General features: G+C 32.5%; 1 protein-coding gene across 1 annotated transcript in view; it reads left to right on the forward strand.

Moving 5' to 3' along the window:
* LOC149417838 (WD repeat-containing protein 44) overlaps positions 1-12,895 on the forward strand; it is a 37,436-nt gene extending 24,541 nt beyond the window's left edge. Inside the window, exons 13-17 of the mRNA XM_089639469.1 lie at positions 1,076-1,277; positions 8,208-8,339; positions 9,034-9,432; positions 10,036-10,623; positions 10,864-12,895. Of these exons, the coding sequence (XP_089495595.1) occupies positions 1,076-1,277; positions 8,208-8,339; positions 9,034-9,432; positions 10,036-10,623; positions 10,864-11,007 (1,465 nt within the window). The 3' untranslated portion in view covers positions 11,008-12,895. The remainder of the gene's footprint in view (positions 1-1,075; positions 1,278-8,207; positions 8,340-9,033; positions 9,433-10,035; positions 10,624-10,863) is intronic.
* Positions 12,896-14,403: the final 1,508 nt, after the last annotated feature.

The following is a 14,403-nucleotide window of genomic DNA, read 5'->3' on the forward strand; positions in this document are numbered from 1 at the left end:
TCCAGTTTCCCGCTTGTACTACGAGTTTCCGGACACCGTGTATATATACAATACCTAATTACTAACCCCCTAACTAATAAACGTGTATTAATTTTTATACAACTGATAAAACAACTATTTACGATTCAAATGATTGCTTATCAGTTGTGTAAAATTTAAAACACATTTATTAGTTAGGCCCTAGCTTTTCGTAGAAATTCTTCTGTGTTGTCGTTAACATCTGTGATCATTTGTAATCGTTAAATATTTTAGTTGTGTTAAAAAATGGAAAAAAAATCTAAACAATTTTGTGTAACATCTAACCTCTAACCAATGCTCTTATATATATTTTAGTTCGTGATTGTTATGTTAAAAAGTGGAAAAAATCTAAACAATTTTGTGTAACATCTAACCAATGCTATTATATATATATATTTTAGTTCGTGATTGTTATGTTAAAAAGTGGAAAAAATCTAAACAATTTTGTGTAACATCTAACCAATGCTATTATATATATATATTTTAGTTCGTGATTGTTATGTTAAAAAGTGGAAAAAATCTAAACAATTTTGTGTAACATCTAACCAATGCTATTATATATATATATATTTTAGTTCGTGATTGTTATGTTAAAAAGTGGAAAAAATCTAAACAATTTTGTGTAATCCAACCAATGCTAATATTAGAACGGGTCATTTCTACGACTCGTTCTTGAGTTTAACATCTCAGCTGTGGAATAATTTGCCAGCCTCTGTGTTTCCTCCATCCTACAAAATATTCACTCCTTCCTTTCCTCAAAAAGACCCTCCGCACAACATTACCAAAGATGATATAGACACTCAGGGAAATAATTTTCCTCAGATTCTCCTGTGTGCAGTTAATAAAAAAATATTTTATTAAATCATTAAATCACACCATTTTCCACAGGATAGGCAGAAAGGAACCGCCAAACGCCTTGGTCTTAGCACACACTCCTTGCTTTATTCACATTACTACATTGTCTCATATTCTTCTGTTATTATGATTCTTTGCATGGCCTGACTGAAATATTTGACTCAGTACTTGTCTAGTAAAGATTATTTTATTAATTGTTCAGGTTCAAACGTTTCCTGGGTTCGACCGTCAAGAAGACAATGGACAAGGCAAAGTCTATCGCTCAAGAAGTGTCTCATGCCCGGCACAGAGAGGATGTGGCGGACATTGTGGACGAAGTCAGGGGGGAACAGAATATCAAGTTGAAGGCGTCCAATTCACACAAAGGACCGTATGACTTTGATGGCTGCGTCAGACATGTCCAGGTAAAATTAAATTTTCTTTGGTTCCAATCCCTAGCCATTTGTATCCAGTCTTCAAGTACATATTATTTATTTATTTATTTATTGGTGAAGGTAAGAGACAAACAGCTTATACATAAAATACAAATATAAATATATACATGTTAAAAACAGTCAAGCCAAAAAAGTCTCCTATATTAATATTGATTGGAGATGGAGTTTTATTACATAAAAAAAAAATATATATATATATATATATTTTAGGTGAGGAGGGGAGGAATAGGAATTTAGGATGAGGATAGGAGATGCTCAGGATACATTCCATACTACAGTATTAATTTTCGATCGTACGAGTTACTTCTAATCGATATTTGTGAAGTGTATTGCTAAAAATATCTATGTTTTGAAATTTAGAATTATATTGGGCACATATACGTGGAATTGGTGAATTTTTTCTAAAGTTAGTTCTACATGTAGGTAAATGAAACAAATGGGATTGCCGTGTTGATCTTGTTGGAATATGAATATTTATTAAATTCATTAGCTCTGGTGAGTCGAGGCCATTGTTAAGAATTTTAAATAATAAAATTTGGTCAAAAACCAAACGTCGTGTATGAAGTGAGTTGAAGTTGTGGTAATTAATAGAATCGGCGTAATTTGAGAAATGTAAGTTTTGTTTATAATTAATGTGTTTAAAAAATTTTTTTTGAATTCTTTCGATTCTTTCAATGTGGGCTTGGTAAAAAGGAGTCCAGATCGGTGTGCAGTGTTCTAGGTGGGGACGGATGAACGCTGTGTAAAGGGAATATAGAGTCTTAAGGTTGCGGAAAGGTTTCGTTAAACGTATTATAAATCCTAGCATTTTGTTGGCTTTGTTGATGATTGCATCAGTGTGTTGAATGAAGTTTAATTTCACATCCAGTATTACCCCAAGGTCTCTGATAGAATCTACTTCTTTGATTTGTGTCCCGTTTAATGTATAATCAAAGGAAATTTTATTTTTGTTACGTGTAAATGATAATTTATTGCACTTTGAGGTATTTACAACAAGTTTATTTGATTCACAGTAGTTAAAAAGACGATTGAGATCCTCTTGAAGTTTAATGCAATCTTCGATTGATTTGATAACTAAGTAGATTTTTTTATCGTCTGCATATGCTAGGTAATTGGCATGTAAAAAACATTTGTGAATATCATAAATATACACATTAAATAATAATGGCCCTAAATGAGAACCTTGAGGTACACCGGAGGGCACGGAAAAGAAACTGGACTTAGTTCCCGCAACTGATACACATTGAAGTCTGCTCCGAAGGTATGAAGTGAGCCACCGAAGTAAATCACCATGGATGCCTATTTGACTTAATTTTTTAATTAAAATGAAATGGTTTACTTTATCGAAGGCCTTAGAGTAATCAGTGTAGATTACATCTACTTGGTTTCTATTGTCCATATTGCTCGTTAAATATTCCGTGAAATTTACCAAATTTGTTAGTACCGATCTTTTTTGTAGAAATCCGTGTTGTTGGTTTTGTATGTTGCGAACAATTGTTGTATAAATTTGATCGTAGACAATTTTTTCAAAGAGTTTACTAAATACAGTTAGAATTGAGATTGGGCGGTAGTTTACAATGTTGCTTTTAGAACCTGTTTTATGAATAGGGATTATAGTTGCTTCTTTAAACTTTGTAGGAAATTTTCCTGCTTTTAGTGACATTCTAAATATATTAGTTAGGGGGTATGAAAGATTTTTTGCACATTTTGAGATAAAGTATGGCGATATACCATCACTGCCAGCACCCTTACTAATGTCTAAATTCTTCAGGTATTTATTGATCAAAAAATTGTTTATTTGTACGTTCCCAATCGGGTTATGATTATTCATATAGGTAAAACTATCGACTATACTGGGATCATTCGTGTCCTTATCATTAACGTAGGTGGACTGAAAGTGTTTAGAGAAAAGTTGACACACTTGTTGAGCACCGGTGCCTGACTCATCTTTAAGGTGCATGATTTGTGGGATGCCATTTGTTTTACTTTTGCTTTTAGCATAGTTCCAAAGTTGTTTATTATTTATAAGAATATTAGATTCAACTGAATTTATGTACTGAATAAAGCAATGCTTCTGTAAGTTTTTTTGTTGGGTACGTTTGATTGAAAACTCTATGTAGTCTACTGGATTATTATTGGATTTCCATTTTTGATGGAGTTTTTGTTTATCTTTAATGATTTTAATTAGAGAAGCTGAATACCAGTTTGGAAATTTTCTCTTTTTGATGATACGTTTAGGGACAAACTGGTTGATGGTACTGTTTAAAATGTTGTAGAAAGAATCGACTACTACGTCAATATCCGAATTTTCCTGAGTAAATGACCAGTCTGTCATTGATAGATGTTGGTTGATTAACTCGTAATTGGCTTTTGTAAACTGATAAATTTCTTTAGGTGGGGCGTGAATAATAGGAAGTATATCGATTTTTAGCATAATTTTGAGTGATGGGTGGTGCGAGTCTTCGCTGACAAGAGGATCGCATGCACGATATACTTGGCATTCCTCATTACAGATAACTAAATCCAGGATTCTGTTATTTGCATTTTTTATGTAATTATATTGTTTTAATTCAGAATAATGGATTGTGTCAGCAAGTGAGGAACTAATTGTGTTCAAGTTTTCAGGTGTCAAGTGTAAATCATTGTTATGTATATTCCATGTTACGGTGGGCATATTAAAATCTCCAATTACAAGTAAAATGTCATCGGGATGTTGATCTTTTACGTTAGCAAGTAAGCAAAGGAATGAATTGAGTGCAGTTTCATACCCTTGTCCCTGTGGGAGATAAACACAGGCTACATGGATAGTACGTTTGGAGGTATAGTTAGAAGGGGGAATAGTTACCCAGATACATTCAGCATTGCAGACCAATTCTTCGCGAGGGTAAGCGTTAAGATTGTTATGTGTTATGATCATCACTCCACCACCTCGACGAGAATCTTCTTGGTTGTTTATGCTATTAATTGTAATGTTATTTGATCTATCCCGTCTGAAAACGCTGTAAAATTCTGTTGGTGCCAGTTCCGGATCTAAAATAGAATTAATTAGCCAAGTTTCAGAAATACCGAATATGTAACAATCGTCATTCAATAAAATATTATTGTGAAATATGTCTGTTTTAGTGCGTAGTCCTCTACAGTTTTGATACATAATAGTAATCATCGTGAATTATGTAAGTTTTTCTATAAGTGTAAATAATTTTGGTAAAGATAAGAGATAAAAAAACAAATAATAAATGCAGAGTTTTATGAAGGACACGCATGATGTTATACTATACTGGTGAAATAGTGAAATATAAATGTGAGCAGCAAGTACGGAGAGCATGTTAGGAAAGAGGGGGGGAGTGAGAGTGGAATGGGGGAATGGTATAAGGTTGTGGATAAATAATACGTCGATTACTCGACGAATTATAGAATTACAAAACATATGATTATAAAAAATATAAGAAGATAACAAAATAGAAAAAACTAATTAAAAAAAAAGAAAACATATAAATTACTATATTCAACGGAAGGTTAAATAAAAATAAAAATGATAAAAATGCAAGAAGTGCGCGATGATCTTAATAGTACGGTTGTATGTTAAAAGAAATATTTTTAGCATAAACAAAATATTAATTTATAAGATATATAGGATATATAAACATGTCTAAAATTACATCATAGATACCTAAGTGAATTGTTGGTATATGTGAGTCGTGAGTTACTTGTGAAATACACGTAAATATTATACATATACATACACATACACACATATGTTTATATATTTTTTAATCATTGGTGAAATATTATAATATTTTTAATATACGCAAAGTTCAATACGTCATATACCTACATACTTTTTTTCAAATCAATTACAAATTACAACGACATCTATGAAGTTAATAGAAGGTGACAATATGATTAAAAAATTTATAATGGTACAGGTATATATAAAACTTCAAATCAAAAAAAAAAAAAAAAGTTAGAGCAGATAAAGGCAAACTAAATTTATCAATAAAAACTGTTTACGTGCGTAAAATAGAGTTGAAAGATAGACTTACATTTATATAATAACATCATAATATGAAAAATAGAGTAAAATAGAGTAGAAAGATAGACTTACATTCACATAATAATATCACAATACGAATACCATAATACGGGCGTGTGTCTAGTGTGGTAGTCGAAAAGCATGTAAAAACTGTACACATTAATATTTCATGAATAAAGAAAAAAAAAAAAAAAAAAAAAAAAAAAATGTAAATCTTCATAATATCATATTGTAAACGAAATGTAGGTACCGAAACGCTAAGTTAAAAGTCTGTGTGTATAGTTCGCGGTGTAGTTCACTTATTTATAAAAGTACGTAAATTAATATATGTTTTGTGTCTCTGTTGCGCTGAGTAAATAATAAACAGGTAAGAGATACGTACATATACATTTATATATGAACATATTTTTTAATTTTTTTTTTATTTTTATGGATAGTGAAATATAATAATATTTCTAGTAGGTATGTGCAGTGTTCAATACGTCACATACCTATATAAGTTTTTCAAAGCAATTACAAATTACAAAGGTATATATGAAGTTAATTGGAGGCGACAATATGTTTAAAAATATATAATGGTATAGGTATATATAAAACTTCAAATCATAAAAAGAAGTCACAGCAGATAGAGGCAATCTTAATTTTAATGCTAAATGTATCAATAAAAACTGTACACGTGCGTTAAAAAGAGTACAAAGATAGATTTACATTCAATTTATAACATCATAATATGAATGAAAATCTTCATATCATATTATAAATTACAAATGAAATGTAGGTACCGAGACGCCGCGAACTATAGTTCACGTCTGTGGGTGCAGTCACTACTATTTTGTTGATATATTAATATATTAATATAGGCATGTGTCTCTAATTATTGCGCACAGTAAATAATAAAGAGGTAAGTAAATAGATTATGGCCACAAGCGCATAATAATATACAATTGATACTATAGGTTTGTGTAGAACATAAGGGATAAATACCCGTGTTATAGAAGAAACAGGATAATAAATAATAAAATATAATGAGTTTAAGAAAATTTTATCGAAATAAGAATAATAAGCAGGCCAAATTCCTAGTATCGAAATACCCACCCAAATGCAATATAATTAGTTGTTATTAATTACAATGGGTTATACATACCTCAATGACTTAATGTGGTTATGGAAGTAGCATTTGGATAAGTTATTTTGCAATAAAATTAATTATCTGCCTACCCAACACAATTTATTATTATTTCCTTGGGAGAAAATTATTTCCAATTAGCCAATAATTAGCCAAATAGATAATAATGCATGAAAGCAACTCATTGGTAGAAATAAATGCTTTGCGAATATAAACATATTTTTTTATACACTTATTTTTTAGTATTTGTTCTGGGGCGCAGGCCAATAGACTTGGAGCCATCGTGTTGAGGATGGGGACCGAGTGTGATGGATGAGGTGTTGGATGAGCTGGTGCTGGTGCTGGTGCTGGTGCTGGTGTTGGTGCTGGCGCTGGAGCCGGTGTTGGTGCTGGTGCTGGTGCTGGCTGATAGTTTGGTCACAAGGGCGGCAGCGACATGCAGCTGCTTTTGGGTACTGATGGCGTGCTTGCTGCCATCAGGGAGCAGAACCACAATTGTGCCGTCGCTGGTCCAACACTTGTTGTTTGAAAAGATTGAACGTGCAGAGGAAAAGAGTTTTTGTCGTGTTTTTGTTAGGGATTCAGTTAATAGACGAGAGGAGTTTTTCAGCCCTTTCTTCCTCTCCCATACAGATCGACGGTCGATTTGGCGCTGGAATTCAATAAGAATGGGTCGATTCTTATTTGGTTTCATGCGACCAAGTCTTCTGGTGGAGACGATACCCCTGATGGCGTCTTCGTGGCACCCTAGGCCGGTCAACGCCGCAGTCACAAGGGATCTCGTGTCTTCTGGTCCATCTTCTTTCACGCCATGTAGAAGTAACAGATTTTTTCTAGAAGCAGCGTCGATGGCATCCACACGAAGCTCAAGTTGCGCAATACTCTCTTGAAGAGCCGTCATCTCCGATGTAATTTTCAACTTAAATGCATTGAAGTCTCCACGGAGACTTGTGAGGTCACAATTCGGGTTGCCGGGTTTTTTGTTGACTTTATCGAGCCGATTTTCAAATTCATTCATCGTTACCACGAATTTTTGGTTAAGTTCTTCGAGCGACATGTTGATTTAGTATTGTGGGTATGTTTGAATTTAGTAACTGTCACTATCTGGAATTTAAATATCACTGGATAATACGATTTATGAAAGTGTTTTTAATTTATTATTATTGTGTTATTTATAGTTTGAGATCGCGCACTTTATGATATTACATTTTATTTAAAACATGTTATATTTAAACTATAAAACATATATTTTGCTTGAGCGGTATGAAGAGTCACTCGTTGAGGAATGATCCATAGACAATCGTTGTGCTACAATATTTCAAAGCAGTATTGAGTTGTAAGAGGTGTTGTAAGTATATTACAATACCTCTTCTTGGTCTGCCGTTCTGAAATTCATGAAAATTCTTTGCACGTGGCCAAGCCATCGCAGTTTTTAGGAATTACAAAACTTTACGATGACTTCATGTGTCAATCACAAGTTCATGGTTGGTTTTTTATTCTATAGGTTGCTTTTGTAGCGTAGGTTCTAAAATTTTAGTGTTGCTTTCAAGGATTACTTTTTAGTTTTGGGTCAGGAACAGGACCTTACAACTTTGTTTTATTAGTTCGTATTTCATGTTTTCAACCTCCAGAACCTTACAGGTGTAGAAACATCTGCTTAGTATGTGAATTTGTAGTATTTGTGATATATGAATTGAAATATATGTTTTGGAGTAAGTATTGAATATTTCCTTTGTTTCAGGAATTTTCTGGAGAACATGTTGGTCCAGTGTGGTGCATGAAGTTCTCTCAATGTGGAAGGTTGTTAGCCACAGCGGGACAAGATAAAGTGCTTAGAATCTGGGTTGTCCGAGATGCATATTCATTCTTCCAGGTTTGTTATGGATTACAGTGTCATGATAATAAATACAATATTTTTTTTTGTTTAAACTGTAAATAATTATGAATGTAAGTAAATTCAAAGCAGTAATATTTTGTACATCTAAAACGCTCCGGCGACAATCAATATCAATTGTCAATAGTTACATCATTGATATGATTGAAAATATTGCTTATTGATCATTTACTGAGGCAATTGAAGCGATCGATAATTGTGACTTCCCATTGACAGGGGAATGATGTGTATTTTGATAGAGCGCGACGCCATAGACTACCGCCATTGATGCATCGGAATGATCGTTTCGCTGTCCGATTGACAATCGTTCGTTAAATTTTTCTATCTATCGAATTCTTCTGAATTCAGTTTTATTGCAAAATAAGATTTGTTTTACCTGCAAATCGCGATTGTCCAGAGTTATGAAAAGTAAAATCAAAAGATTATCACTGTATTTAAGTATTGTTTCCACAGACATCAAAAAAGCAACTGGAATAAAAATATTGACACATCGATTGAAGTTTCTTCGATCGCACAGTGCACATTGTCAATGACGTAAGCATATTGACAAAAAATTGACGTTGATCGTCTCCAGACCCCTTTGTATTATTTTGATTAAAGTTGCTAGATATTGAACAATTTACAATAAAATTTCAGAATGTGGCATTATTTTGATTAAGTATTTATTTTTTAGGACATGCGCACCAAGTACAATGCAGATCAGAAAGCTTCACCGACTCCTTCCCAGGAGTCATTGGTGTCTCATCATTCTGTCCATTCTGCCGAGGATCCAAACAACCCCATGAACCAGAATGATGCCCCGAATACCCCGTTCATGCCCAGACCCTTCTGCACCTATACCGGCCACACTTCAGATCTGTTGGACGTCTCGTGGTCCAAGAATTACTTTGTCTTGTCCAGTTCCATGGACAAGACCGTCCGGCTGTGGCACATATCAAGAAAGGAGTGTCTTTGCTGCTTCCAACATATCGACTTTGTGACTGCCATTGTGTTCCACCCGAGAGATGACCGCTATTTCCTCTCTGGAAGCTTAGACGGTAAATTGAGACTTTGGAATATTCCAGATAAAAAGGTAAGAATTTGTTTTGGGCTTCCCACTTCAACTATGGAAATGTTTAATCAATTTGTCATCTAATCACCATTACCTTGTTATTCTAACCTCTTTGCTTGTGACATTATTATTATTGTTGTTAGGAGAAAATTTGGCATCTCCTATGTTTTTTACCTTATTCCTATAACAATAGCCCAGTCCCTTTAATAAAGTTCACTAGGGTTGCCGTTGGGTATTTCGCGATGTCTCCAGGGGCCTAGTCTATATCTTTCGGGTTAACAAACCAGTAAGTTCGTGATTTAGCCTTTCCTTGCCGGTGCTATAACTGAGTGGATATGGTCTATAATAATCATAATATAATATTAACTGAGTATACAGCACCGGAGGGCGAGGAAGTTTTTAGCATAATATGAGTTTGTAACTTAGCTAAACCCGCTGTACAAACATTATGGAAGATACGGACTAGGCCCCCTGGTACCATAGTGGGGTTACATACCCCCTAGTACCATAACCTCTTGGCACCATAATTGACATCATAGATGAAACAGTGTATTTTCATCTTCTTCACATAATTCTACTTAGGTCTGGTGCTTGGTACATAATTTTATGAAATTTTCCTTTTAGGTTGCGGTGTGGAATGAAGTGGACGGCCAAACAAAACTGATTACCGCTGCAAACTTCTGCCAAAATGGAAAGTTTGCCGTGGTTGGCTCATACGACGGCCGTTGCATATTCTACACGACAGACCAACTGAAATATCACACACAAATTGACGTAAGATCAACTAGAGGAAAGAACTCAACAGGAAGGAAAATAAGCGGCATTGAACCGATGCCAGGGGAAGATAAGATTCTCGTTACGTCAAATGACAGCAGAATAAGGTTGTATGATCTGAGAGATCTAAGTCTCTCCTGCAAATATAAAGGTTATGTCAATGTGTCAAGTCAGATAAAAGCCTCTTTTAGTCATGATGGTAAATACATAGTCAGTGGATCTGAGAATCAGTGTATCTACATTTGGAAGACCCATCATGACTACTCTAAGTTTAGCTCCGTGAGGAGAGATCGCAATGACTTCTGGGAGGGCATCAAAGCTCACAACGCCGTGGTTACTTGTGCGGTGTTTGCGCCTAACCCAGATAATATCATCAGGATGATTGAAGAAAGGGAACAAGCTGCAAAGGGGACTAAAACTGCTACGGATCCAGATAAGGTTAGATATTTTAAAAATAATTTAATCACAATAAGATCAAAAAATCACACAGATATAAAGTGTTTTAATTGGTGATGGGTGGAATATTATCATTTTAACTATCAAAAATTAGCTCCCGACACCGTCAACCTCAAGTTTGAAAGGGTCATTTCTTTATAACCCATAAAATGATAATTGGCACTTGGATGCATATTTCTACAGAATGATTGTGCAATTCATTCAACTATTATGTGATTTTAGGTGGAGGACCCAGTTGTGGAGCAACATACCAAAGGTTGTGGCGGCCATGTGCTAGTCAGTGCCGACTTCAATGGCTGCATCAAAGTGTTCGTTAACAAGACAAAACCCAAACATAGTTCTTTACCCGCATCCGCCCTAGTCTAACCTTCCCCTCCCTTCATTTGCGATTTCAATACTTTTTCAAATAGTATGTTAACAAATATTCTATATTCATTGAATCATATCTTTTTTTAAACCAAAACACATATAAGTCCAGGGCAACTTTAGTTGCGGGCAATAACAGTTACGTTGCTGCATCCAAATCCATTATAGTGTATGGAGGCACGCACATGAGGCGACACAACACTAGGGAGACTTTTTTTTGTATTTGTATGGATTTTTAAATAGTCGCCAACTGTCGGCGCAACTAAAGTTGCTTGTGTGCACCTGGACTTAGGCTCCTCACAGTCTATTTGAAAAAATCTACTTCCAAAATTCCATGCAAAAGGAACTACATATTAATAAAAATTAATCCTTTTTTGACAAAATAAAGATTAATTCATTAAAAATACTAAACTATTAACCATAAGCAAAACTTTTTGACTCATTTTAAGAATGATCCATTGTCATTCAAATTTGCTATATAAATGGGGCCAAAATATATGAATTTGGTAAAATGATATTTTAAATTATTTGTAAGAGAATTACATACATCATTATCTATTCATTGTATATAATTATTAGTGTTACTTGTTTTTAATTTTCATGAGAGGAACGTTTTTCAAATAAATATTCTTAAGGCAAAGATTCTCAGAAACCATTTAATTAATGCACCTTTTTATTTATGTCAATACTGGATTGTTTTTACTATCACAGATAAAACATCTTTGCATGTATTAATATTGTAGAATCGAGATTCCTCCATTTTTATCGCATCTTTGTAAACACTGTTTTGACAATTATTGGTAATATAAAATGTATTACGCTATCATTTTTATATCTGTCAAAATTATTTCAATGATTGGTCAAATGCAAATTCCATGTAGGTATTTATTGGAATATGGACTTTATTTATTTTTTGGTAAAAAAAACCTGTTTGAGGATTTGGTGCTTTTAGATATTATGCATATTTACTATTTTGTGTGGCATATTAAAATGTAATTGTATGTAATTATTATAGTCTTAGAGCTGTGAATGTATTTTCATATGAATTATTGATAGATGAAGTGAATTTCGCAACGCCGTGCTATTTTTCCCAAAATATTTAGTGTTGTACGTTGAAATATTTTAACGTGATTTCATGCATTTTGTGTACCAAGCCATATTTACTGCAGTTGAAGATAATGATACGATTGAGGTATATAGAAACATTGGCGACATTGTCGGACAATATTACTGATAGAAACCTGTTGATTCAGTAATTTTGAAATTTTAAATCTTTGCTGTAACAATATAAATTTTATTACTTTGCCTGTTTTATTTTCTTAGATATCTGATTTTCTATAATTGTCTCATGTATTTTTTTGTTACGTAAACTTTTGACGTGATGTGGAAAAGCCATTTCTTTTAGAATCATATTTTTAAGAGTTTCTTGAATTTTCATTGGTCTGTTTGAAAACTGCCACCGTTGTTTTTATATGCCTCCGTTTATTATTATCAGAGATTCTACTTTTCATGTTAATGAAGGTTTGAAGGTAAAAATTGTGATTTACGTATAAATCACAAAAAAAACACTTATGAAACAAACACCAGAATATATTTATATTCAAACAACATAGAGTACAAACAATTTCAGTAAATCACTTTTTATCGTAATGTGCACATATTTAACGGTGTTCATCCAACTTATTTTTTTGAAAAATTAAAAAATCTGTTCAACCAGTTACATAATGTGTTATTTCTGTAAAAAATTTAAAACATAAAGTGCCAAAAAAGTGATTTCTCATTATTAGCACTGCTATTAAAAACATTATCCCAGATCGATAAAAACAACATTTCATTTTTTTCTATAAGAATGCAATACTTATGTGAAAATAGATTTATGAAAAATATAGTTACCATTTTTTTTATTGTCTACTAAAATTTGTATTTTAAATCTATAAATGAATATTTTTTGAGGTTTGTATATCATAAATAAATTATAAAATATCAGGTTCAACCTGTAAAAATTGTAAAACATTTGAAGATTATCATAATTGCTTTTGACATCAAATATACATGGTTTATTTTTTGTAGTGATAATATTATTTCATGCTCCAAAATATTAATTATAAAATGTATGTAGATATTATATTCAAATATTATTTAAAAAAAACTATGTTCAAAAATGTGATTGTTTCATCATTTGTTATGATTAGTGCATTGTTGTGAATATTGCATTTATTTTTGAAAGTATGTATTTTCATAACACAATAATTTAATCTTGGCTACATTATGATCATTTTAGTACCTCTGCATTTACTTTATTAGCGCAATAATTATATCCAAGTCAAGTTCAAAATTAGTTGACTTAATTATTAGTGGTTCCAATTCATAATATTATTTCATTTTTCTGATTATTAGAACATCCCGCTTTTAATAATGGCCCCTGAAATGTAAATGCCCCTGTAAGCCATATTTCAAATAAAATTAATAATCGATTGAAAATTTAATTAATTGTCACTTAGATTTTTAAAATGCTCAAATTGCACTCCCAGACATTCTATTTATTTTAAGATTTTATCAGGCTCGATGCATAAAACCTGGTTGCGGGTAAAGATTTTGAATCAATAGTTTACGAATTTCTTAGGACCTAAAATTTTAAAAACTTCAAAGTTTGCTCAACATTGTTATTCTGAAAATATACTTATTTGTTTCCATTATTTTTGAACAGAAAATAATAAGAGATGCCATAATTTTTTCCCATCCCCTTTTTCAAATTTTTTTAAATCCCCAAATAGGTTATTACATATGTGCTTTTTATTTGAACTACATTTTTTTACAAAATAAGCTTTTGTGCTATTTTTGGCACAAATTAATAACTTACTAACTGTCAGAAGCAAGTAGAGTCACTAATCATTTCGTAAAAGAACTAGAAGAGCTCAGTCAAATATACTGTATTCTAGAACACTGGAAATTTAGAAAATTGTATTATTTCAAAAGTGCTTCCGAATTTGACAATTCAACGACCGTTAAAAATGGTTTACTTCTTATTTCATAAATGCAATCTTTTTACATATCTCGATGGTTAAAGCCTAATTATTGTATCTCAAACTATTATTACAAGATAAACGTTAAAAATTTGAATCTCTTAGATAAATTGACTTTAACGAGTTGAAATATGTCAATATTCTTGAAATGGTGTGAAGAAGATATCCTATATTTCTACTCTTACAAAATTGGTTTCTCCTTGGTAGAGTCTAGTTCATAACTCATTTTTACCAAAAAGCCATCAACTGTATATTTTTTCACAGAATTTGAACAATTCATCAAATTTAACCGTCTGAGTGCCAAAAAAATTCATACAGTTGCTTGTAAAATGCCACCAAAAAATATTATTTTTTATGAAACTATGTATTTTTT

Source organism: Hesperophylax consimilis, chromosome 14 (genome assembly GCF_061612785.1).
Source record: "Hesperophylax consimilis isolate HC1 chromosome 14, BYU_Hcon_1.0, whole genome shotgun sequence".
In the NCBI taxonomy this organism is placed as follows: domain Eukaryota; kingdom Metazoa; phylum Arthropoda; class Insecta; order Trichoptera; family Limnephilidae; genus Hesperophylax; species Hesperophylax consimilis.